Source organism: Sarcophilus harrisii, chromosome 4, assembly GCF_902635505.1.
Source record: "Sarcophilus harrisii chromosome 4, mSarHar1.11, whole genome shotgun sequence".
NCBI classification, from domain to species: Eukaryota; Metazoa; Chordata; class Mammalia; order Dasyuromorphia; family Dasyuridae; genus Sarcophilus; species Sarcophilus harrisii.
In genome coordinates this window covers 412584380-412610983 of record NC_045429.1, presented here as the reverse complement: position 1 = coordinate 412610983, position 26604 = coordinate 412584380, and the positions used below count along the sequence as shown (strand labels likewise).

Below are 26604 nucleotides of genomic sequence, written 5' to 3'. Positions count from 1 at the left end.
GGATTTTCTTGGCAAAGATCCTGGAGTGGTTTGCCATTTCCTTCTACAATTCATTTTTACAGATGAGAAAACTGGGGTAAAGAAGAGTTAAGTGACTTGACCAAGATAGTAAGTGTCTGAGGCCAGATTCAAATTTGGGAAGATGAGCCTTCCTGACCCCAGGCCCAGCGCTTTGTGCCCTATGGTACTACTTAACTGCTCTTAAGACCTAGTTGCCAAAGAATTAGAAAATGAGTGGATGCCCATCATTGGCTGAATAAGTTATAGTATATAAATGTCATGGAATATTATTATTCTATAAGAAATGATGAGTTAGTGCACAAACCTGGAGAGACTTACCTGAACTGATGTTGAGTAAAGTGAGCAGAACTAAGAGAACATGGTAGACAGTAACAGCAACATTATGTGATGATCATCTGAAATGGACTTGGTTCTTCTCAGCAAGACATTGATCCAAGACCAAGATCCAATAGATTTGGGATGGAAAATGCCATCTGTAACCAGAGAGAGAATTATGGAAACTGAATGTGGACCAAAGTATACTATTTTCACCTTTTTTGATGTTTATTTTTTCTTTCTTATGATTTTCCCCTTTTGTCCTGATTTTTCTTTCACAGAATGACTATTATGGAAATACATTTAAAATAATTGTACATATATGACCTATATCAGATTGCTTTAGTTATCTTGAGGGGAGAGTTAAGGAAGGGGGGGGGAATTTTGGAACTCAAAATCTTACAAAAATGATGTTAAAAACTATCTTTACGTGTAATTAGAAAAATAAAATATTGATTTTTTTTTAAAAGACCTAGTTCCTGGCTTTAGACTGACATGCTGAATAGGTAAAATAGGAGCTCATGTATGACCAATGAACTAAGGAGAGTAGGGTCAGGTACCACGCTGAAAGGTGTTCTCCCTTCGCCTATTCCCTTCAGTGCCTCCCTTTTCCCTCATCCAAGGTACCCACTCTCCCACTGAGAACTTTAATCTCCCTGGGTATCATCTAAGCATATGCTAGTAAATATTTAACAATGAGATGTCTGGAGGGAAAATACAATTTAAAGTTTAACACATAGTGTTAACATTCTCCATTACTTTTTAAAGTTAAGATCTACTATGTAAGATTTTCTGATTTCTGAGATGTGAATGCTCACACTGAATGAACATTTAAGAAATGGCTTTTACAAGTCTTTTCAAATTGGATCCAGCAGGTTCTTAAATCACCCTCCAATCCAAACCTCTCCTTCCACCTCCCCCACCTTCAAACTTACCTCTTTTCCAACTCTTTCCTCCAAGCCCTTTTTAAAAGATGGGATGGCTAACTGAGTACACTAATTTATGTTAAATAGTAAAAGTATACTGCTTCACTCTTCCCAGGGAAATATTTGTCTTGTGGGGACAATTCCTTAACCCCAAAGAATAGGAATTTCAGGCACTGTGTCAGGCCAGAGAGAGATATATGGGAGCACATGAGTGCTACATGGCACACTGTTACAGTCAGAGCTGAAAGGGAATCTTAAAGATCTTCCAAACCAGGGATTCTCAACTTTTGCTGTGCCATGGAATCCTTTGACAGCCTATGGACTAATTCTTTTAAATAACTGAAGATGAATTGAATTAAATCATTGAAATTTAAATAAATAATTCACTAATAATTCAGATAGAAGTTAGTGAAAATAGAAACAGTTTTTTCCCTAAGAAAGATCCTCTAAAATCTACAAACCATATTTTAAGAACCTCTGATCTAGTCCAGTCTGATCATTTTAAAGGTGATGAAATAATTTAGTTTCTCCAGTCATTTATGTTATTAAGTTAAGCTCAGAACTTGCCTCTAGACTAGTTAAGGCCAATTTCTCGATCTTTCCACTAAATCAGAATAAGAGATTCAATGATTTGTCATTAGTTCATAGAGAATGGAGAAGCCAAGGGAAGTTGGGGGACTAGGGTTGGAGGAAGAGGAGATAAGGGTTTTTTCTAGCCAAGAACCAATCCACAAGCATCTCAGGCAGTGGCTTGTGCTGATTGGCCAGCTTCTCTATGACCTAACAATAAAGAATTCCAAAGACACAACCAAGAAATGGGTTTGGTAGAGTGTAGAGACAGAAGAACATTCAAGGGGTAAGGGAGGAGGAGAGACAATCAAGGGAAAGGGGTGCAGCCTTGGCAGAGGCCATGAAGACTCAAGAGGAGGAAGGGGGCCAAGGAAACATCCACCATAACCAATAGGCGACGTGACTTGAGGAGGAGCTCATGTATGACCAATGAACTAAGGAGAGTAGGGTCAGGTACCAGGGACAAAGGAAAAGTCAGACAGAAGAGAGTGACAAATCTGAAAATCCCGAAGGTCGAAAAGGAAGAGAAGAACCTAGACCATGCCCTTAGGTCATTCCAGCAGGTAGGGATGCCTTTAGCTATGAGTCCATCCCACTCACTCACTTCCTTCCAGCCTGCCAGCCAAGGGCATGGCATCCCACCACCCCTGGATCGGCCTTTAGAACTCAAAACTGCCTGTACCGAGCCTGGGAAGGGACAGGACGATAAGGAGGAACCCATCCTCCCCTTGGGGATTCATTTCTTATGGGGGGGAAGGAGGCTCCGAAATGGATTTCTAAGAAAAGGATTCCCTAGAGCAAGAGAGATGCCATAAATATCTCCCCTAGCAACAAGTCTCCCTCCATCCTCCATACATCTGAACTGGTTTAGATGTACATCGTTCTACAAATAGGACCAATGGGCCGCTTAAGTTCTCTCCACCCACGGGGCCCCCTCCCCATTTTGGATGATCTGTGACATAAGCTTCCCTGTGGGGGTAGAGATCATTGAGAGTAGATGGTGAGGATTAGACCCATTAGAGAAGCTTTCCACAGTTAAAGTTCTTTTGAATTGGGGAGGTGGGAGGGAGAACAGCAATGTTAAGTTTTCATCCTCACAGAAGTCAATATTTGTTTTTCTGTTTTTAATCTCTTCCATGACTTCAAGAGGACATGAGGGAGAATTGGGGTGAGCACCAACTTCTTGCCCTTTGTTTCTCCAAAGTCTGGAACAGTGAACAACCACCTTACATATACCTCTCACCCCACCCCTGGCCCCATCAATAGGTGGGAAGAGCATTGTACAGTGGAAAGAGCTTGGAGTTGTGGAGCTTCGGAAAACCTGGGCTCCAGGACAAATTGGTCTTTAGATTCTTAAATTTCCCAAGATCCCTTCTAGCTCCAGCATTTTTATTATTCAAGGACATATCGTTATTTTAAAAAGGGATAGAACCTGGGGCTGAACCTGTAAGCTCCTTGGCACAGAGATCTCTGGAGTGAGGAAACTCCCTCTACCAGAGCAGATTGGCACCTTCTATGCTAGTTAGAGTCGTAGAACTCTTCGAGGTCAAGTGATTTGTCCAAGATTACTCCATTGTTATATATCAGAAGTGGGAGGTGAATCCAGGTTTTCCTGGCTTTGAAGCCGGGGCTCTTTCCACTATGCTCCACTGCCTCACATTCATATGGCAATCAAAATAAAAAAGACACTTCCTGGTGGGGGGCACCCCTCTCTTCACCCATCACACCCCAATACCCTGCAATCTGCATGTATATGTATGTCTGTGTGTACATATAGTTGTTTTTAATAGAATTAAATGTCATGTTCATAGTACTTTAATTGTTCTCTTGGTTCTTTCCAAGGCTAATCTTCATGCCCATGTTGACCCTTCCTCACCCACAGATCCCGTCGTCATAGTCGTCTCAATACCACGCATCAGCCTGGTGTGCTCAGTGGCTGGGGTACCCCACAAGGCAGAGATTGGAGCCACAGGGCTGTGTGTGGTTGCCCATACCACTGTGAGCCATCAGAAGAGCGGCCAAGCTCTCGGCCAGTCCACGGCATCGTCAGCAGGTGGTGGGGAGAGCCCCATTGACCAAAGGGGAGAGGGGAGGGTTAGTGGAAATGAAGCATTGAGGCAGATGTTCAGACTAAAGTTCTATGTCAGAGCTTTATTCTCCCCACCTTCCCATCTCCCCACTTCTAACCTACAAGGGAAGATAAGGAAAGAGCAGTGGACAATGGGGATCCTGAAGATAGAGCTTTGTCTGTAGACCAAGGCCAAAAAAAACTTTTCAGTGGCTAATAAACTAAAAAACTCTGAGCAGCTGGTGGGAGGAGGGAATCTGGGGGTCTCCAGGAGTGTTTCTTCCTGTGGATTGTAAGCTCCTAAAGGGCAGAAACTATTTTAAATTTATTTGATCTTTTTATCCTTAGTAGAGCACTTACTAAAGCTTACTGATTAACGACTTGATGGAATTAGGAACCTGTGAATCCTTGGTCCCAAACCCTTCTGTGAAAGGACCAAAGAGTCATAGATGTAGCGTTGGAAGAGATTTGAAGAGATCTTGAAGCTCACGAAGTTCAACCTCCTCATTTTACAAATGAAGAAAATTCCTTAGTTACTGGTTAAGTGATTTTCCCATGGCCATTCAGCTAGTAAGTATGTCAGAAGGTCTTCGTGATTTCAAATCAACTTTTTACACACCATTCCATGCTGAGACTGATGGGGGCCTGGAAGCCGAGGGCATTTTTCCTAAGCTGCTTGAATCCTCCTGTGAGCTTCTTCCATGAATCCTGAGACCAAGAGCCAAGACCTTTGCAGACGGAGCTCCCCCGGGATCGAGGCCATCGACTAGCTGAGCAGTTTTGGACAAATCACTTCACCTCAGAGGCTCTGGTTTCTTCATCTGTAAAAATGAAGGATTTAGACTCAGTGAACCCCAAAGTCTATTCCCACTCTAGATCTGTGAACAGATGCACTTTAAGATCTGGATCAGCTCTGATATCCTGTGCTTTTTTGCACCCAGGCAGCCATCTCGGGAGTCATCTGGTCTACCCTGCCGGCTTCCCTGCAGGGGTTGGAACCCAGAGCTTCAACCATCGGTACCAAACCGTCATCACTTTCATTTTCCCAGTGCAACTGGGCGAAATCATGGATCCCACTCCAGAGCAGGTACCAGGAGAGACTGGCCCAGGGAAGGTAGGATGGAGAGGGTAGGAGGTCCCCTCATTGCCCCTGCTCAGTGTCCGTAGACACTGCCACTATGCCCAAAACCCTGTGAGAATACAGGTGCCAGGGCAGATGGACATGATCACCTCCCTTTTACCCCTTTCCTGCTAAAGCATTTTGCCCAGGGTCACCCTCAGCAAAACTGGGAAGGTAGATCAAGCTTCTTGTTGAATCCCTTTCCTACAGGTCATTTGAGCACCCAGTTCCCTCCTGCTCGATGCCCCCTGAATGCCCAGGAATCCCAAAAGTGACATCCTAGCTAGGCAAGCCCTCTCCCATGAGTCATATTTTTCTTTCTTTTTCCTCCCCACCCCTCAAATCAAACTATATCTATTTCATCTGAACGCCATCCCTCAGATTCTCCTCTAGGTGACTATGGAATATAACAGGGGCGTTTAAGCACAGACCAGTCGGTGGTTACATAAAACTTAAGATTTTCTTTTTGGTCTTGTTCTATGATTATATGTGTGTAAAGAATTTCCCATTTGGAAAATTTTCCCACTGATATAGATACACAGCTCATTGGAAAATACCAATCTTAAGTAGTTGCCTAGGATACTAAAAATAAAACTTAGTGCCAAAGCAGTACTAGAATCCAGATCTTCTTGGCTCCAAAACTGGCTTTCTGGTCAATACACACAGGCTGCCTGATGCAGTTAAAATGCACATGTCTCCAATATGGGTGGCAGGACTTTCACGACTCAGAAAGAAATTTGGGGAGGGAATTAAACACTTAAGTACTTACTATGTGCTTTAAAAATTTATCACCTGCTTCTTACACCCTATGAGGGGTTGTTCTCGACTTTACAATGGAGAAAACTGAGTCGGGAGATTAAATGACTTGCCTGGTATTAGTAAATAACTAGTTTATTTATAGTAACTAGTATTATTTTATAGTACTAGTAATTTATTTATTATTATAGTAACAAGTTTATTTATATTTTATTTATTTATAGTAACTAAGTAAAAATACTAGTAACTAGCAAATATCTGAGATTGCATTTGAATTCAGTTTTCCTAACTCTGGGTCTAGCACTCTATTCTCTGTGTCCATAAGCTGATCAACAGATCTTCCAGGATGTACCAGATTATAGGCAGTTACACAAGACTGCCCTCAATTCTGTCAGCTCTACCCCTTCAGTTAAGCATAATTATAGACAGAATGCTGAACTTGGAGTTGGAAAAACCTGAGTTCAAATTCAGCTTCAGACACTTAACAGTAAATCACTTAACCTTTCTATTTTCTATTTCCTTATCTGTAAATGGGAATGCTAACAGTACCTATCTCCCAGGATGGTTGTCAGGATCAAATTTAAATACTATTTGTATAGCATTTTGCAAACCTTAAAGTTCTATATTTAACTATTATTTAATCATGATACAAACTCTAAGATCTGGGGTAGTGTGGGGTGGGAATAAGGAGGAAGATACCCCATGCAATTATCTTGTAACGCATTTAGGAAACCGTGGGGTCTACAGAGTGCAAAGCCCAGGGCCTGAGTGTCCCCCGCTGCCATCCAGATTGGGGGGATATCCTCAGACATCTTGCCAAACTCCACAAGCAGATGGTGAGAGCCCTGTTTTGGGGGGTTTGGAGGGGTAAGGGAAGCAGTTGGATATCTGACTTGTGAGCTCAAAGGGAAGCTGCAATCTTTATACTTGGCCCTATGAGTAAGGATTAGCAGGTCTTTGCATGGCCTGGTAGCCTGGGCCAGCCAGCTCTGCCCAAACCAAGTCACCAAATCTCAGAGCTGAAAGAGGCCCCGTATGGAACTGTACAGTCCAATGCTGAACAAGGATCCCTTCTATCATGTTTCAGGTGGCCTATACCCTCCGCTTTATCAGCAGCCTGGGTCTTCTAGACTCTTTCGCGTTCCTCCTCGCTATACTAACTATCGGGGACCTCAAAACTATCCAGAGCAACAATACTTTTATCCATCTTCATCTGAACTTCTGCCATTTTCTCTCCCATCTTCTCTTCCTCGCCGGAATACACTGGACCCTTAGTAAGGTAGGTGCTTTTTCTCTCTATTCCTCTCACCCTATCTATCTGCTCCTCTCCATGGCCTCTGATTGTTTTTTTCATCTGCCTGTCCAAATAAATCTGACTAGTTTTTCAGCCAAGATGACCCTTCCCAAATGCCTAAAGCCCAAATTAAGACCATTTTCCCTGTACCCAATATTCAGTTTACCTTAACTCTTAGAATACCAAGGCTTAGTTGCTGGGCATAGTGGTACATGCCTAAAATATCTGCTAATAGTAAGGTTGAAGTTGGTGGATTGCTTGAGTCTTGAGAGTTCTGAGCTGCAATCAACTAAAGACAATGGCTATCTCTGTGGGAATCAATATGGTGAGCTACTGGAAGTGGAGGACTACCAAGGAGAGAGAAGAGAGAGAAAAAGAGAGGGAAGGAAAACAGAAAAGAAGAAAGAAAGGAAAGAAGGAAGGAAAGAAGAAAAAGGAAGGAAGGAAGGAAGGAAGGAAGGAAGGAAGGAAGGAAGGAAGGAAGGAAGGAAGGAAGGAAGGAAGGAAGGAGAGAGGCAGGAAAGAGAGAGAGGAAGGAAGGGAGGAAGGGAAAGGGAACAAGGAAGGGAAGGGAAATGGAAGGAGGGAAGGGAGGGAAGAAGGAAGAGAGGAAGAGAGGGTAGGAAAGAGGAAAAGAGGAAGGGAAAGGAATAAGAGAGAGGGAGGGAAAGGAGGGAGAAGGAAGGAAAGAAAAAAAGGGAGGGAAGGAGGGAGAGAAAGGAGGGAGGGAGGGAAGGGAGGAAGAGAAAGGGAAGAAGGGAAAGAGGAAAGGGAAGGAAAGGAGAAAAGGGAGGGGGAGGGAAGGAAGGAAGGAAGGAAAAGGAGGGAGGGGAGGAAAGGAAAGGAAGGAAGGGATCAGAGTAGCTACAACAAAGCACTGTCCATCCAAAATTACAAGGTACATCTAGACCTGAACCAGAAAGGGATTAGGTACCCCAAGGCCCTGGATTAAAGGAGATTAAGTAGGGATCCAGGTTAGAACTATTAGGTATCCACTGATTTGTGTCCTACTTGTTTCAATAAGAAGCTGATCTATCTAATTTGCATATCATTTGCTCCCTCTTCCCCTCCTTCACCCCCCCAAACCCAAACCCTTTAAAGTAAAATAGTCCTGATCTACTAAATCACTATCCCAAGCATTCTAAATTTGTGCTCTTCTGGAGACCCTACAGAAAAGAGGTATAGTAAAAAAAAAAAAAAAAGTACAGGGAAGACAGAATAGCAAGGGCAGTACCTGGGGAAGAAGCTCCTGGTACCTTTAAGTGGCTACAGCAGCACAGAGTGAGCAGAGGATACCTTCTTGCCTTTTTTTTTTTTTTGCCTCTGTGGGGGGTAGGGAAAGTAGACCCAACTCAATCTCACCTAAACATGTCTAATTCCTCTATCACTTCCTCTCCAGGCCATGTGCATCATGATCGGCATGCTCTGCTATTCGTTCCTGGCTAGTTTTGCCTGGATATTTCTGGGCAGGCTCTTTTTCTACCTGGCTTCCTGGAGCCTTAAGGTGGTCGATTATTTCAGCACCATCCAGCTATTCAGGAAAGTGCTGAATTTCTCCAGTTATGGGATACCTGCTCTGCACATAGGTTTATTTATTGCCATCCAAGCCCATGACATCAATAATTATAACAAGTAAGTGTTGGAAAGACAAAGTGTTATTTGCTTCTATGGCCCTGGAATTTCACAGTAAACCCTAAACTAGCACTAGACAAGACTCTATAATCCATAATGTCCTAGTAGACCATAAAACTAAATTGGACTAATCCCATAGAATTAGTACCCAAAATAGTATCCAAAGCAAGTCCATACTCATCTGATTGGGAAATGAAATATTTAGTTGACAACTAGCCTGATTAAGCTAGTCAGAAAATGACTTAAAAGCCAAAAAATTACTTAAAAGGATCATTTCCCAACCAATAGAGATGAAAACTGAAAATTGATGGGATTTGTTTCCTCTCCTAACTATCCTCTCAGAGATCCTTCACCCATCAATCCCAAACCCTCCCCTTCCAAAATGCCCAGGGCTCTCAGGCTTCCCTTTTTAAACCACCATTGCCCTTGTGAGTTTAGGCAGGCCTAGGCATTAGCCCCAGACACTATTTTCCCCCTTTCCCTTTTTCTATGGCTGTGCTAGGGCTGTTGGCCTCTGGTGTTCAGATGTTCAGGATGGGTTCACCCAGCATGGAGGCTTAGAGGTTTAAGAGATGTGTGGCCTGCCCAAGACTCTCAGGGACAGCTTTCCTCTGCTTGTCTCTAGCTGTTGGATCAACTCCATCAAGGACTCAGAATGGATCTTTGTGAGTCCCATCTGCGTTTTAATCATGGTAAGCAATTTACCCACTCACCTCTCCCAGCTCAAAGGCCCAGCACTGCATCCACTTGTTCTGGAGTCCGAAGACTTGCATTCAAATCTTGCCTCTAATGCTTATAACTTGGGCCAATTTGCCTCATTTTTCTTGGCCTTAGTTCCCCATTTGTAAAATGAGGGGGTTGGTCCCAGGTCCCAGGTCCCTTGGTCCCTTCTAGCTCTAAGTTATATGATCCTAAGTGGGTAGATGTAGTTTCTGGGTTCTTATCTAAAAGGGGGAATATAGGGTATCTGATGTCAAGTTTAAAGGAGAAGACATAATAATTAGCCTTAGGGAGGGTTCTTAGTGTAGTACATACTCCACTAAAGACACAGATTTCCTTCTTTCTATTACAGAGACCACTATTCTTCTGGTCACTCAGGTTCAAGACCTGAGTGTCATTATAATTGACTTCTTGTGCTTACTCATCCCATTTGTCCAAAAAAAAAAAAAAAAGCCAAATCTTAATAATTCTACCTCCATAACATCTCTTTCCTCTCTCTGTTCTTCTCTGTTCACACAACCACCACCTTGGTTCCGGCTCTGATTGCCTCCCTAGGACCACCAGGAGAGTTTCCTAATTAGTCTCCTGTCTCTGGTCTTGCCCTCCTACTTCCCATTCTCTACAGAGCTTGCAGAATGGTTTTCCTATAGCTATGTCACAACTTCCAGTGGGTCCTTGTTACCTTTAGGATCTGATATAAGTTAATCTTTCTGACATGAAAAGCCCTTCACAACTTGGCTCCCATCAACCTCAATGCCCCTGTTTCACATCATTCCCTTTCATTCACATCCCAGTTCAACCAAATTGGCCAATTTACTCTTCCTCATATATGACACTTTTTTTAGAGAGTAGCTTTTCATTTTCAAAACACATGCAAAGCAGTTCTTAACATTTACCCCTGCAAAACCCCATGTACCAAATTTTCCCCCTCCCCTCATTCTCTCCCCTAGACAGCAAGCAATCCAATATAATATATGACTCTCTTAAGTCCTATTTCTCTACCTTTCCTTCCTGGAAATGTTCTTTCTTCTCAACCTCCAATTCTGGGAATATCAAAATTGATATCTTCAAGACTAAGTTGAAATGCCATCTTCTGCAAGAAAATTTTCTTGTAGTGCCCCCCAAATTACCTTGTATCTATTTTGTCTACATGCATGCGTACATATTATTTGCCCATGCTAGATCATAAGCTTCTCAAGGGGAAAGATTATTTTGTCAATGTACAGTGTCTGGCAAAAAATGTTTTTACGGCCAGAATTTTGACTCCTTTGGTCTGGGGAATCAACAATGAGGAAACTCCCTTTATCAAGATAGATTAATGACTATTTAACAATTTCTAGTCTGAAAACTATATAGCATAAATGGACATCAGTAAAACATGGAGCAACAATGGCCCAATAGACACGATATAGACCATATAGACACTATAACCTACAAACTTTTAGTTGCCTGGGACACAGAGAGTTTAAATGATATGCCAAGATTCTGTGTGTCAGAACTAAGACATGATTCCATATTTTTACCTGATTTCACCTATCTAAGGCACTTCACAAAACTTAAAGTAATCTTAGCTCTCCTATCTATCTATCTTTATATATCTATATATACATTTATAGGAGGCAGTGAGCCTTAATGGAAAGATCATTGGACTTAGAATCAGTTTTGTGTTCAAGTTGCTGCCCCAGCACTAATTATGGGACCTTGGACTGGTAATTTAACCTTAAAGGAGAGGGTGGGGAAAGAGCCCTACATTATTTACCCTCTCCATATCCATGACTACATGTGAAATACCATAGATTTATGGAATTACTTTACACAAACTAGAACCATTCCCAGTAAGATCAGGGGTGAAACATGGTTTTCTATTGTCACCATTACTATTCAATATTGTAGTAGAAATGTTAGCTATGGCAATAAGAAGAGAAATACTTTAGAGTGACAACAATAATAGCCTGTTACTCAGTAGACAATATAAGCAAAAAAAGAAAACTATTGCCCCCAAGTACATGGAGAAGTCAGTGCTCTTTGCCCCAGCCAGTGGCAGAAGAATTTTGATCCTTGATAGGTCTCCATTGATATTAAAGACACTATGACTTAGATCACAGATCTAGACAGCTTTCAGGTCCAACTTCTTGACTTTACAGTTGGAGAAAATGAGACCTAGAAATATAAAGAGATATAATAAGTTGAAGTCATCTGACCCCAAAATCAGGACTCTTTCCATATTCTCTTCAGCTTCAAAGCCTGATTTCCCTTGAACCCGCTGATTTAAGCTCAGGTTTTGTTCTGAGTTTCCTTTCCTGATGATTTTAAGACTAATCAGGGATGGGTATAAAGCCAAACCTCACTGGATAACTGATGGGGGTTTTCCCCTTTCCCAAGACACAGAGAGTTCAACACAATTTTCAAGGATCTGGAGTTTAGATGCCCAAACACTCCCTTCTGATGAGCATCCTGCAGAATTGACAACGTCTGTAGGGTAAGAGGTACCACAGCTGGGCAGACTTGGAGGGTCCGCGGTCCCGACATAGGACCCCAGTTGAGCCGATCATTCTCCATACCCTTGTGGGCCCCCATAGTCTGAGATACTCCAGAGGTGTGACTTAGCCAGGAAGGTGGGATGTGGCTAGAGCAAGCAGCAGAATGGAGGGAGCTGGCCCAGGGCAGAGGTTCTGATAAGAAGGTTCAGGCAAGACAGGGTTGGTGGAGAAGGGAGTTGGGAGTGTGAATCCATAACTCCACGTTTTTCTTTTCTGAGGTCCAGTTGAGCTATAGCCCTGTTGTCATATCAACAATAGTCTCATCCACCTTTCCTTCCCTGGGCAGAAAAGGAGGTGGGGAGTTTCTAAAGGGGAGAGGAGCAGGCAGGCCGGAGTGCCAGCCCTAGGAAGCGGGAGGAGGAGGTCGGGAACAGCAACCACTCTTTGCCATCATTCAGGTAAGGTGGCAGCAAGGGTGGCATAAGCTGGACTGAGAGAAGATACATCTGTTGTCCTTATCTCCCACCCCTTCCGTAAAGAGAAAAAGATTTGGGGGCCTGGCTTAGAGATGCTGCTGTAGTTCTAGGCTGCTTTCCTGGTTCTTCTGTCAGGGTATGGAGTTATTTGTATTCTTAGGAGATCCAGGCAAGGGGAGGGTTGGGAGGGGGGAGGGTTGGGGTTGGGGTCCTTGGACCTGAGCAAGGTTATCTCTAGACTTGTCTGACTCGGTCCCCTGCCTCCCATCCTTCTGACGTGGTCTATTGCCTCTGTCATTTCAGTCAAAGGCCAAGATCTGTTTCCTACTCCTGTGGAATAGAGACTTAGATGGATTCTCATTTGCCAGGCCTGGTTTTCTACTCAAAAGTTCCTCCAAAGACAGCTGAGTAAGACCCAGAAGTCTTCTTGCCAAGGCAAGGGAGGCTTCCACCTACCCCTCAATGGTTCCATCCCATCAAGATCTCACCCCCCCTACCAGCAACAGATCTTCTCTCATTAAATTCCTCTTGACTCGTGATGCAGAACGGTGTTCTTTGTAGTTTCTTCTCCAGGTCTGAACCTTGGAGGTATGTGCTCATTTTAAGTCATTTCACTAGAAAATCCCCTCTTTCCATCCTTTTCCTTAATGATCTACATTTCCTCCCCCTAGTCTTGTCCCTCTGACCCTGTGATACATCCAACCCCAACCGGGGCCATAAATTCCACAGCACATCTCTGGCAATGGGGAAGTTTGAGGATGGGAAGAAATTGTATTGAGGCAACGATGAGGAAAAGGAATCTGGCTTAGACGTTGATCCTTTCCTCAGTGAAGGTTGTCATCCACTAATCAGGCCTTTTGGCCTTCTTTTGTCCCTCCACAAAGGCCTGAGAAAGCCCAGCCCCTGAGCTGGACACCCCCATGATTTCCCCCTGCCGGCTCTTGAAAATGTGCAAGTTGTAGAAACTACAGAAAAGACCAGGAGGCAAGGCTCTGTTGCCTAAGGGAACCTTTATTAAGGACAGTCCAGGGGATTTCTCTCTGATACAGATTAATCAATGGAGTAAAAGGTGGGTGAGGTGGGCTGCGTTCAATGTTTCCATTAGACTGCTTTGGCCAGCCCCACACGGTTGTTAGCCCTGTCAAAGACGCTGTAGTATTCTCGAATGAAGACGTCTCCCAAGATCCATAGCTGGGAACTACCATCACCCTGGAAGCCACTGGTACACACACTTTCCATCTAGGGAAGACCCAAGCAGAGCATCAGTGAAGGTGGCCCCCTCACTCAACAATAATTAAGGACAGTCACAAGGGATTCTTCCCCCCATCCCAGTCCTTCACGTCCACCACCATAATGATAACTCTGAGTCTGGTAGGGCATTATTGCCTCTTTAAGATGAAGAAACAAACCCAGGAAGAGTGAAATTTAGGAAAGTAGGACTCGGACTAGAACCAGGATTCATTTAATCCTTAATATCATTAGTGATGGGATGGCATAAAAATGAAAAGCCTGAAGCCTCGGGTTATTGTCCGGGCCGGATCTGCCACTAACTACATGTACAAGTCACTAACTCTGTTTCTTCGTCATTAAAATGGAAATACTAACAGTTCCCTTAATGTATTTTTGTAAAGAGAAAATGAGCACTCTAGGTGAAAGCTGTAAACTCTTGAGGGCTATCGAAACATAAGGTCACATGAATTGTCTGTCTAGTCCCATTCTACTCCATCTTGTCTAATCTGCTCATTTTTAGCTTTGATACAGGCTAGCTTGACCAGGTGATGGATGAAGAAGAGCCCAGCAGGCCCAAGATTGGGGACAGTATGTGGGCCATCACCCTTTGGCGAGTCTGAAGGCATGAGAAGGGAATGGGATAAGAGCCTCCAGGAAAGCCCAGTCTTCTGAAGGAAAATCTGGGTCAAGGTGGGAGGGAGAGGTGGGGAAAGCTGAGCAATGGGCAGAAGTTGAGGTTTTGAGTTCAAATCCTGAGCTCTCTTAGTTGCCTCCTTAAGGTGGAGGTGCAGTGCTTCAAAATCTTTCCATAGTCCCCAGGCCTGCACTGCCTTGAGAGCAGTGAGATAACTCACATTTCTACAGTGCTATAAGATTTACAAAGAGCTTCTCCCCACAAGAAAACCAAGTAGAGTGTGTCACTATTATCCCATTTTACAGATGAGGTGACTAGAGCTCAGGGGACTCCATGACTCATTGAAGTCACAGCTAGGATGCCGGAAAGTCAGATCCCAGATTCTAGATTTTCAAATCTAGTGCAGGTTCTACTATTCCATATCACGAAAACAAGAAAACATTGGCTCCCAGTCGACCAGCATTGTCAGAGGCCCCTCCTTGTGACAGATTTCAGGAGTTTCCAATCCTTCCCAAGAAGTTTCTCCCCACAAGATTCCTACCTGGATAGTGTAGGCTGAGGGAGGGAGAGGGTACTGTCTGCCATTGATGTGAATCACAACTGTAGGCATGGAGCTCAGGCTGCTGCAATCGATGTCAAACTGAAAAAAGTTCAAGAGAATTTTCAGAGAAAGGGAGAAGCTATGCAGCCCTCCCACCAGAGCAGAAGAAAAGGGAGCCCGGAGTGGGAAGGAGAGCCTGGAGAAACATCTGGAGCCAAGAAAGTGTCCAAGATCTCCCATGGAGGTAAGGATGTGACTTGTTTAAATCATAAAATCCCGCTGGCATCCCCTGGGCAATGGCCCATCTTCTAAACCAGAGCCACTCTGAAAGGGCCAAACTTGCGCAGCAAGTGCAGCAAAAATCCTTTGGTATTGAGGTGGTTTCCTTTGGCATTTGGAAGCAGACAAGAACCTCAGGCAGCTAGGACCAGCTGAGATCTGGGGGAGGATTCTGACTGGGGTCACAGAGTCTCAGATATTTTTAATATCAAAAAACCCCTCATAATGCTTGAGTGCTCATGCGTGGAGGAGGGGTGGAACTTGAGAAGGCGTGGAACAGTGGGATGGAAGGAGGAAAGTGGGCTCTAAGCATTTAAATTTATCACATCACAGAACAGAAGACAATGCGGAGATCATTTCCACTTAGCCTGGATATGTCTTGTTTGTATAAAGTTTTTGCATTGTTGTCTCCCCATTGTAAGGGATGGTTTTGCCATTGTATCCTCAGTGCTTAATAAATGCTCACTGTCTGACTGGCTTCAGAGTTCAGGAGATGGATGCTAAGGAGAGCTGATTCCCCTCGTCTATCTTTGTTTTCTGCCCTGACTAAATTTCCTTGGTGAGTGTGGATCCTTGAGAACTGACTCTTCATCTCTGAAAGTAAGGGATTCCCAGAAGAATCTCTGAAGGCTGAGCTGGGGGACTTACCTCTCCATATTGGCCCTGGGTAGCTCCAATGACACTCTGGATGTTGCTGATGTCATAGCTTGGACCGACCAAAAGAGAGGTACCGGTGTCCAAGATGGCCTGGCAACCACCATCACAAGCCACCACCTGGCCATTGACAGTGATTCTGGGAGAACACAGGCAAGCTGCTTAATTCAACTTTGAACCTTAATCTGCTTCTCTTATTAACACCCAAGGTTTTTGTTTGTTTTTTAAACAGTGCCCAAAGCTAGAGCTGAGACCCGGAGGAGAAACCAAGGAAAGAAATTCAACTTCCTTTACAGCTTTTCCTTCCTTTGGATAGCCACATGTGAAAAGTTGAGACTGGACTCCAGCAGGTAGATCAGGTCTACGGGTCAAGCTCAAAGATGAACCAGCTGTCACTACCACAAGTTCTTTGGAAGCAGGAGGTACAGACACCACATACTCAACACTAGACTATGTATTATCCTATACTAGCCTGCATAACCATGCCTAGGTGGTATAGGGGATAGAGCACAAGACTCAGAAGACCTGAGTTCAAATCCTGCCTTGAACATTTATCAGCTACGTGACTCTGAGCAAGTCACTTAAACTCTGTCTGACTCAGTTTTCCTATCTGTAAAGTGGAAATAATAGCACCTATTATTTATTGTGGATTATTATTATGTAGTTGTGAGGATAAAATAATATTTATAAATTATCTTCAAACCTTAAAAGTACCATATGATTATTTGTTCTTATTTGGGTTTGTTTATTTGTTTGGGTTTTTTTTAGCTCTAGGTCTTAATTTTTTCATCTGTAAAATGAGATTTTTCATCTGTAAATGATAATTCCTGCCCTATCTGCTTCACAGGATTGTTGGGAGAATCACTTGCCACAATGTATAGAAATGAAAGGAGTTACAATTACAAAGTGTAACAACTACCATAGAGAAAAGTCACTGCTCTGAGCAGAATTATGAAACGAATAAAGAAAGGAGGGGAGATTTTATGTAACTGGTGGTGTCTTATAATTGTAATCAAATTAAAAAATTGGAAAAGGGGGGTGTTCTTTTTTTTTTATTGTCGACAACGAACAATAGGCAAAACCACAATTAAAATAAAATTCTTATTCAAATGTAATGTCTTGAAGAGTCTAATGTAAATATTAATAGGAAAGACCTATAACAATGGCTCCCTTTTTGCATAATAGCTATTATACAATATAATAGTAAAATTATTTTGTAAAACATACATTTGCATGGAACTTGCTATATAAAGGGTTTCTATAAGTATGATGTCACCATAACCCTGTAAGACAAACTATTGGTTCCATTTTACAGATGAGGAAACTGAGGTCACACAACTATAAGTGCTGAGCCGGACTCTCTGTGCAGCAGAGCTTCCTCTCCACCACAATGTCCTAAGACTGGTAGGTTCCTTCTGCACTCTGGCCCAGCCAGGCTGTTTCTCACTGCTCCTGCTTTTGCACTGTCTGGTCCCCACGCACCCCTTAGAAGCCTCCCAGCAAGGGCATCCCCATCTTCACAAAGCTGCTCTGCTAGGGTCCTCCCTCCCTACCTTACCTGGTAAAAGTTTTCCCTCTGTTCTGTATATTCTTAGGTACACACCTCCACAGAGACTGTAAGCCCCTCGAGGGCAGATCTGTGTTTCTTTACCACTTAGCGCAGCATTTGTGGATTGATCCAAGGAGATCCTGGTTTTATTTGGAGCCTAGAGATGAGCCTCTGACCAGAAGCCTCAGATCGCTCACTCACCTGTCCACAGAGAACTGCCAGTAGCCCTGCACGGTGATGGGCACCCAGTGGAGAGAGCCAGTGTAGTAGGATGAATCGATGGCCCCAAGGGTGAGCATGCTGCCTGGGCCGTGTCTGGAATGAGAGGAGGTCACACTGATCAGAGCCTTAGTTCCAAGTAAAAGATGTTTGTAGGGGTCCAGAGCAGGGCCAGCTTTCTAGCCCCCCCCCCCCATTTACCAGATCCACTTCTGCTGCCGTCATCCAAGGAAATGTTCCTCTGAGAAATTTATGGCATTATGCAAAGAGCACTGGGGCTTCCACTCAGGAAGGTGTGGATGCAAATCCCCTCTTCAGACACCAGTTGGGGAACCCTGGCCAAGTGAGTGCAGCTCTAGTCTCTAAGGTTCCCTGGCAGCTCTCAATGTAAGCGGCTATGACTCTGGAGACTCATTAGCCATTATCATTCTCCAGTGTCCTTTCTTGGTGATTGACCTTTGTCTTTGTGATCCAAAGCTTTTTTCTTAGAAAAATTCAGATGTGTGTCTATTTGAACACACATCTTCCTAATCTCCACAGAGATTCAGCTGGACATAGCATTCAAGATTTGCTTCTCTTAGGCTCCCTACCTCTTTTCAGCCCCCAAACTGGGGGACACCCCATTCTATGCCCTGGGCTCCAGGCAAGAGTGTTGACTTTCAAATTGAAGCTGTCTTCTCTACATGCCCTTGTACCCCAATATGGAAGCTCTAAATTCCTCTGGAATCTATCTCACCCCAAGAGTGTTCTCATAAATGTTTAAAAATGAGTCTTTAAAAGAAAAAAAGGCACACAGTTTTACATTGAATCAGCATTGTTTAAGTCTAAACACTCAACAGAACAATAAATAGAACTCTGAATTGGAGCACTGGCTGATTTCTGGCTTGTAAAGGCTCAGAGTGAACATTTTACAATAAGCTCTCCAAAATTCATCAGAGCTGGGCCAGGACACTCCTGCAATCAGTCACTCCTCTTTCTTAAGGCACTCTTCCCTATTCCCTTTTCCAGGAAAAAGTCCCTCAGGTGGGAAGGGTGATTTCCTTATCCTGGGACTTAGGGGTTGAGACTATATTTCTGACTGCCCATGTTGTCACTCCTATATAAATCTGTTTCTGCTTTTCTTTCTCTCCACCCCAGGCTATCCTATGAATTTCATTTCTATTGTATAGTGTACATTCCTAAAGTTTAGCTTTTTGTGTATGAAAACATAAGAAGGAAATCTAACTGAATGTTGAATTTTAGGGAATACTCAGATATTCCCGACTTCCTTTGATGCCCTGTTCTAGTTCTTCCTGCTACTTTTTTTCTGTAATCTTATACCTGCCATTCTCTGGAATAGCAGGTCCTGATTTATCCCTCTTTCCTGTTTTCTTCATTATCCCTAGAATTTTCGTCACCAACAAATAATGTTTAATGAACATCTTTTTCTAAGTACGGCACAATGTTAAAGATGTTGGGGTAAGGTTGGTGGAGACTTTTTGGACTTCCAGAAATGGTGACTGACCATTGAATGTCAGAAGTCTTATAGATTTCGTCCATAATAGTTTATACTTTCCGTGGAAATTGTCCCCAAATTGCAAAGTGTTCCCAAAGAGAATAGGAGGGGATAAAAAGTGACACTGAGAAGGGATCTCCTAAAATCTTGATTAGGAATTCACAGCAAATCAACATCTGATTCCATCTGAAAGTGTCACTTACCTGTTCATATAAACAGAGAAGAGGTTCTGGGCAACCAAGTGCTTATTCATCATGTTGTCAAAGACAGGGGTGGCCTGATCCACAGCCAGGGAAGGGTAGCCCAGTCCTAGGATCCCATCAAATTCAGAATAGGTAAAGATGTTTCCAGGCTCCTGGGTGCTCAGGCCAAAGATCTGGTCAGGGTCCACAATACTGGAGACCTAAAGGGGGACAGAAGTCAATGAGACAATCACTTTATGCTTTCCCACATGCAATTAGCAACTGCAAACTATCACCCAAGACAGGTCCCTGGTCCGCAATTGTGCCGGTGAGGGCAGAGCAAGTAAAGCCTGTGTCAGAATTACTATCTCTGCTAGGACCACTGCAGAGGCCAGCAGAACAACCCAAGTACTTTGGCTTTGATGAAAAGTGTTAGTGACTTGATGCACCTGAAAGTCTGTCTAGTTACAGAGGAACTTGCTCAGACAGAGGTCTCACAGACTCAAGCTGAGCCCACCTGAGGCAAACTCTCCTTCCTCGTGCCTTCTGTGTTGACCTTTTAAAGGAATTTGATAATACTTGAAGATGAAATTGGAGGACAAGTGTATTTGCCAAGGCAAGTCCCGGTGCTCTTAGCTAGAGAGGGCTACCTGGCAGAAGGAAGGGATGAAGGAGGCAGAGAAGGGTCTAGTCGTCCTGGCGTTGGGACTAACTGACAACATCTGATCCAACGGCTAAACCAAGTTGGTATTGTCCCCTCCCCCTCCTTCCTCCTCCACTTCTACTAGTCTCAGTTTCCTCAGGCCAAATGAGACTTTCTAGGAGACACAACACCTAGGGTGTCTCTCCCCAGCTTTCCCAGGTGGGTGGATGTGTGATAAAGGAGAAGCTGAAGCAGCTGTAATTGAATATGACAACAGGCACAGGGTTTTTGTTTTTTTTTTAATCTTGCACCTAAAATAGCAAGGAAAAAAGGCAAATTGCTACAGACTGCAAAGGAAGTAGGACACTCTGAAAGGGGGGAAAATTAGCATTTAGGAGCAGATGCCATACAGACCAGCATGGACTTGGAGGCTTCAGAGACTAAATTATGGCCCCAACCTCCTGGGAGCTCATTCCCTGAGGCAAAGCTCTGGGTCCTCTCTGTTTAATCTCTGTCTATTTGAGGCTAACTGTATATCTCCACCCAGTCAAAGCCAAAAGATCGGGCTAATAATGTCAGGAAACCAGGAGGTTTTTGTGGACTTCAAATCAAACTGGATGTAGGTGGATAGAGCCAGTTAGCTGAATCCAAGAAGGAACTGTTTGAGTTCAAAGTGACAAATATTAGATTGGATGATTGAAGAAGGGCTGCACTTGATAAAATCCTAGATGCTTTCTGGTCCAAACCATACTTAATCAAAAGTGCTATCACCAGTCAGTGGATGAATATTTAGTCTTTACTTGAAAATCTCTAAAAAGCAGTAACCTGCAACCTCCTGCAGCCAATTCTGCCTTGGGATAGTTCTAGTCATTCAGAAATATTTCCCTTCATTTGCTTCTCTAAACCACCTAGCCACTGTTCTAGTTCTATTCTTGGATATTCCATTCCATGAGGGCGAAAAGAAAAGGACAACTACCTCTCATGGAACCTTGAGACATTTATGTGCTTTTTTCAAAGGGGGCTTTCCTGATTCCTTTGATTTTAAAAGACTCTGCTCTTAACACTTATTTGCTGCTTAACCCGTGCAATCATAAGGGACATGAAAAGACTGAAAATGCATAAGCCAGCCTGGAGACAGGGAAAGAACATTCAAGAAAGGAAGAAAGTGAAACTCACCTAATATAGCTCCATTTGACTAGTGAAATTTCAAAGGTCCCTGGAAGCCAGGGCATTGGATTACAGTGACAGTAGATCTCTAACATAACTAGGAACAATCCCAGTGGAAGGTCTAGCAACAAAAGAGTCCAGGAGAGACCTTTTGGCACTTTTGGGGACTGCATTTATGAAGGAATGTTTTATTTTTCCAAAAAGGTGGAAATTGACATAGGAAAGATTGTAGGCAAAAGGGAAGCCATATGCTGACGAGGACACCTGGCGTGGTGAAGGACCTCAAGTCCATATTATCTAAGAATTGGGTGAAGAAACTGGGGTTATTTAGACTGGAGAAGAAAAGGCTTACAGAGAACAAGTTCTCAAGTATCTGAAAGGCTGTTGAGTGGAAAGAGGGAGTAGACTTAGAATCTGTTTCCCAGTGGGAAGTTTCAGAGAAACAAATATAGATTGAAGCTAAGCAAATCTTTCCATTAACTAAACTGGCCCAAAGTAGCCATAGAGCTTCTGGAGGGAGTGGGGCTTCTTACCCTTCCCTATCACCCTAATGGCATCTAGGCAAAGGTTGAGGGGCGCCTGTCCCACAAGCCTTTTGGGCAGGGCTTAGACCAGATGGTTCCAGAAGTCCCTTCCAAAAATGAAATTCTGTGATTCTGATTCTGTGAAGTAGAACTGTAGGTGGGAAAACCATAACAAGGAAGAATGAGATGAAAGGATTCAGGGCATAGAGATATGGAGCCCCAGAGAAATGTCTCCAACAAGCACACTAAGCAGTTCTAAATGCTGTGCAGCTCAGCAGGAATGGGAGTTTTATTGGGAAAGGAACACCCCACAGAGCTGTGTGTGTGTGTGTGTGTGTGTGTGTGTGTGTGTGACAGTTCTTCAGGGGACTTGGCAAATCAATAAAGAAACCCCACTCTGAATTAAACATCTCTCCCCCCCCCCCACCCTTCTGGGTGGGCAGAATCAGACGAAAATAAAGTATCCCACGCTTCCTGGAAGAATCACACTTGGCTCAGAAGCACCCAATTGTCAGAGAGGGGTGGGAAATCTCTGGTCAGACCATACTCACAATGACAGTGTCATAGCCCAGGACTCCCTCCATGCTGCCAGTACCATACTGGATGGACAGAGGTTCTTCGGTGCTGTTGAAGGTGGAGGACTCAGAGGGGGAGAATCTATGGTGGTTTTCTGAAACAATATAACCCCTAATTCAAGGTGGGATTGTGCAAAGCTTTTCTACCTCCTACCAATGTATCACTCAGCCACAAACTATTAAGTGCCTACTGTGTGTCACTGTGCTAATTTTATTGATCCTTGAAAATAAAAACTAAAAACTTGTTGACTGCTACAAATTGATTCTTCCTCCCTTTTTTCTACTAAGTCCATAGTGACCCAAAGGAACCCATTCTATTCAATATCCAGTTTCCCATCCCACCTTCCATTCTTCCTCCCAGTAAAATAGCCAAGTAGCTTGAATAAGCTAAAGTGAAGATTCTAAAGATTAAATTCATCTATGTCCATTTTGCCCAGGGACCTTCCCAGTCTCCCCTCTAGACTGCTGACTCATATAGCCTGAGTCCTAGGTGAAGTGGGTTACTTACCGCAGGCAGTACTGTTGCAGTAGACTGAGGGGACCCAGAGATTAGAGGAACCGGTGTCGAACACCACAGTGAACTCTTGGGGTGGAGTTCCAATGTAAATCTTTCCAAAGTATTGAGACTGTGGATGCAAGAATATATGTTGAGATGCTAACACTATGGTGGGATGGAACAAGAGGTTAACTTGGAGACTCTGCCAAATTTTCTGACTTCAGTCTAACCTGAGGAGGATTAGAGTTTAGATGAAGAGACAATGGCATCATGAGCATCACAGGATCCTTCATCTCCCAGATGACCTGGGAATGCTCTAGAGTCCATACACAAGCAGGTCCACACAACTCATGTTATTGGTACCTAAGCCTGTCTGATGTTTGAGACTCTGTACCAAAATTAAAGATCAGAAAAGACTGACCTGGATACAAAAATGGAAAGCAAGATGATGAGGGAAACAGGGAGAGGAACAGAAGCACTGAGGAAGATTCTACAGTGGTGAGTGAAATAGGGCGAAGATGAAGGCCATGTTCTAGATAGACTGGGGGGAGGACCAGTTGTTCTCTGTCTCTGAGCAGAATAGGAAGAAAGGGGTCATTGTTGCAACAGGAAGGAGTAAGAGTAAGAATCGGGGGAAATTTTTTCCAGTTACAGAAAGTCCCTTCCTAGAAATGGATTTACATTTCCTTTAAAAAAAAATCAAAGACCTAAGGAGAAATTAGCATCAGAAGTGAGCTTTAAAGGAAAGACAGAATTTCTGAAATGTAGAGATGAGGAGAGTGTGAGTGTGTTCTAGGTAAGAATATATGTGTATACAGAGGCAGAATAAATATTAAATTCACAGCATGGCTACTTTGTCCAGTATAACTGAAATATGTGAAGAGACAGTGTGAAAACAATCTGGAAAAGATTGTGGAGGACCTTCAAAGCCAGGCTAATTTGCTAAAGCAAATTAAAGAATTCAGAGTGGGGTTTCTTTAGAGCAGAAGTAAAATAGTGAGTTCTGTTTGGGGCATGTTTGAAATGCCTCTGAGGGCATCTAACAAACAGGTGATAATAAGTGACTGGCAATCAGAAGAAAGACCACTTGGTTATCTTTCCTTGACTATGCCATGATCGAAAAGAATTCTATGAGAAGTGGAGAAAAGTAGAATGGAAGGGGACCAGAAGAAGCAGTCCAGGAAACTTAAGTATAGGGTTCAAGAATACTTAGCCATGGAGGAAAATGAGCCAGTAAATCAAATGAGATAATATATGTAAAGCACTTTGTAAAGTGCTTAAAATGCTATATAAATGGCAGCTAATTTCATCATCACCTCAATTGTCTCATCATTTTTGATGAGGTTCAAATGAAAACAGATCTGAGCAAGTCTAAATCTTAATTTTTTTTATTCAATGTAGCTAGCTTCATTGAAAGCATTCCCCCCCCCCCAAGGCAATTAGGGTTAAATGACTTGCCCAAGGTCACACAGCTAGGAAGTGTTAAGTGTCTGAGATCAGATTTGAACTCGGGTCCTCCCAACTTCAGGGCTGGTGCTCTATCCACTACACCAACTAGCTGCCCCACTAAAAGCATTTTTGATAACTCCAGTAGCAAACAGAATGAGAATATTATGATTATTATTATCAAAGCAACTCACATCCAGGAAATTCGTCAAGGGTTCACTCGCAACCTTGGCAGCTTCACCGTAGCGTCGGTACTTGGAGCTGAGGGAATACTTGTTCTCCTCCAGAAAGTCTGCCAGCAAACCATGCTTTTTCAGCTTATGTCTTAACGTATTCCCTTTCATGAGTGGCAATCTGCCGCAGTTGAAGAAGAAGAGTAAGCCAAGTCCCTCTATTAGAATTGGCCAACCTTTCCCTTGAGGATCAGTCAAACCCAAATTCTTTTTTTTATAATAGTTTTTTTAAATTTTTCAAAATATATGCAAAGATACTTTTCAACCATCACCCTTGCAAAACCTTGTCAAACCCAAATTCTGAAGCTTCCAGGCTTCAGAGAAGTATATAATGATAGAGTGGGCAAAGCACTGTATAAAGAATCAGATGACCAATGTTTCAGTCCCAGTTGGGCTATTCCTAGCTATAAGACTGTGAACAAGCTATTTAAACCTATCAGTGCCATACCTTCCTCACAGGTAAATAGGACACTTGAACTATTTTCTTGAGTTACACTTTAGATCTAAAAATCTGCTACCTAAAAATAGGTTTCTACCCACCATTTTGGCCATTGTGAGAATAAAATGGGATACTAGATGTAAAAGTCCTTTGGTTAGAACTATATGACCAATTAAGAGCAATTTTAAAGAAAAAAAATAAAATGTCACTTGCTTCTTTTTGATTTCTCTTTGATTTATATCTCAAAAGGAATTTGTGTACCATCATCATCTCTGTACTCTTCTCTTCTCTTCACAAGACCTCATAAATGAAAGACTTGGGAAAAGTTTCCAAATCCCTTTTCCTCAAACACAGCTGAGGATTAAAAGGCTAAAAGAAAGGCAATATCATGGGAAATGCAGCCCAATTTGAAACTGGCAATTGTCCATAAGGATGTTGGAGTTTTCTCCTACAAAGCACTGAACACATGGCACGAGGAAGGGTTTTTCCTGGATCTCATCACTTTTCTAATTTTCTGGCTGCTTTCTCCTTAGCCTCAGCTTTTTCATTCTTTACTCCTCTATTACTGGTTTCCATCTGACTCCGGAACTAATCTGGAATTGTGGTAGCAATTCCATTAACTGGCCCACACTCTGCTAAGACTCTTCTGGGAAATGGAATGACACAAACTCACACCAGAATGAAAGCAGCATCTGGAAGGCATTCTATAAACCACCCAGAATATTATTAGTTCAGCCTTTTATTTGGCTTGAATGAATTGATTAAAACATCTATGGAGCTTTCCTTCAATGAAAGCCATTGCTTCAAAACCCTGCTTGTAGTCCAATAGTTTTAGAGTCATTAGATTCAATGTAAAGGAGATGTAGTATCAAGAATGTGAAAGGAAGGAAGGAAGAAAGGAAGGAAGGAAAGAAGGAAAGAAGGAAGGAAGGAAGGAAGGAAGGAAGGAAGGAAGGAAGGAAGGAAGGAAGGAAGGAAGGAAGGAAGGAAGGAAGGAAGGAAGGAAGGAAGAAAAAAAAGAAAAAAGGAAAGAAGAAAGAAAAAGAAAAAAGCAAAGAAAGAACTATGTCTAAGAACTTCTTATCTTTTTCAGGGATCTTGCCTTCTCCTTGTCCAAAGGAAGACTAGGTTTTTTCAAGCACTTGGTACCTAACTGTACCTCAGATTTGGTTCCTGGGCATGCAGAGGATACTGGATATTTATTTGCAAGAGGCATGTGAGAAAGAGATATCATTCTTCTTTGCATCTCACCAATCCACAGAAAACTGAATTTTAAGGGAGACTATTACTAAGATTTAGAGTTCTGAGACTAAAATGCAAAATTGCAGATTTTCCTATCAGAAACTCCTCATCTATTAATGAAAAGTCTCAGGCAAACCCCCATCCTTGAGCTGCTTTTTCTCTTCTCTCTGAGATTTCTCTCCAATCCCAAAGGACTCAGAATACTCTGAGGAATCAAGACTTACCTTATCATGCAGTCAGAGAGGGCTATGATGGCAAGGAAGACCAGAAGACACCTCATCTTGCTGCTTTGGTCAAATGCTCCACTTGTGGAAGTCCAAGCTACTTTGTTCTCTCCCTAAGCCCATTAGCTGCTTTTATAGCAGGCAAATGACCCACCTCTGGCTAAGAGGTCACAGAGATCACCCCAGATTAGAGGCAAATATCCATCAAGATACACCCCTGACCTCCAAGGGCTGCCCCACACCTGGTCTTCACACAAAACGATAAGGAAAATGAAAGATATCAGTTCCTAGAACTTCAAAAATAGAGGGAAAACATTGCGGGCCAACTTGGGGGGAGGAATATGAACTTGGAGCTCTGATTTGCCTTTAATTTTCTAAACAATTCATTCCACTCCAGGACAGTCAAGGTAATTTATTGTAAAAGGATTATTTGAAACACCAAATGGATTGCAAT

The 26604-nt window shown here is 43.0% G+C and overlaps 2 protein-coding genes across 7 annotated transcripts; one reads left to right on the top strand and one right to left on the bottom strand.

The window, feature by feature from the left end:
• The first annotated feature begins 855 nt into the window (after positions 1-855).
• LOC100932888 lies at positions 856-12924 on the top strand. 6 transcript variants are annotated; one of them, XM_031967255.1, is made up of 11 exons: positions 856-892; positions 2286-2395; positions 2982-3000; positions 3715-3885; positions 4842-5014; positions 6505-6612; positions 6864-7055; positions 8470-8702; positions 9328-9394; positions 12249-12360; positions 12682-12924. In XM_031967255.1, exons 1-11 carry the CDS (start codon positions 862-864, stop codon positions 12717-12719), a joined length of 1254 nt encoding a protein of 417 aa, XP_031823115.1. In that variant the 5' UTR covers positions 856-861; the 3' UTR covers positions 12720-12924. The 6 variants fall into 6 exon arrangements, 3 of the variants coding, with proteins under 3 accessions (XP_031823115.1, XP_031823116.1, XP_031823114.1); XM_031967256.1 differs by lacking the exon at positions 856-892 and having other exon boundaries at positions 2085-2395; positions 4842-4987; XM_031967254.1 differs by lacking the exon at positions 856-892 and having other exon boundaries at positions 2085-2395.
• Positions 12925-13479: 555 nt separating this feature from the next.
• On the bottom strand, positions 13480-26206 carry LOC100932628 (chymosin-like). The gene is made up of 9 exons (XM_003769757.1): positions 26151-26206; positions 24207-24366; positions 22579-22696; positions 22047-22165; positions 19183-19382; positions 17467-17580; positions 15711-15855; positions 14784-14882; positions 13480-13617 (listed from the first exon to the last, which is right to left on the bottom strand). The coding sequence occupies exons 1-9, from the start codon at positions 26204-26206 to the stop codon at positions 13480-13482; spliced, it is 1149 nt and encodes a 382-aa protein (XP_003769805.1).
• Positions 26207-26604: the final 398 nt, after the last annotated feature.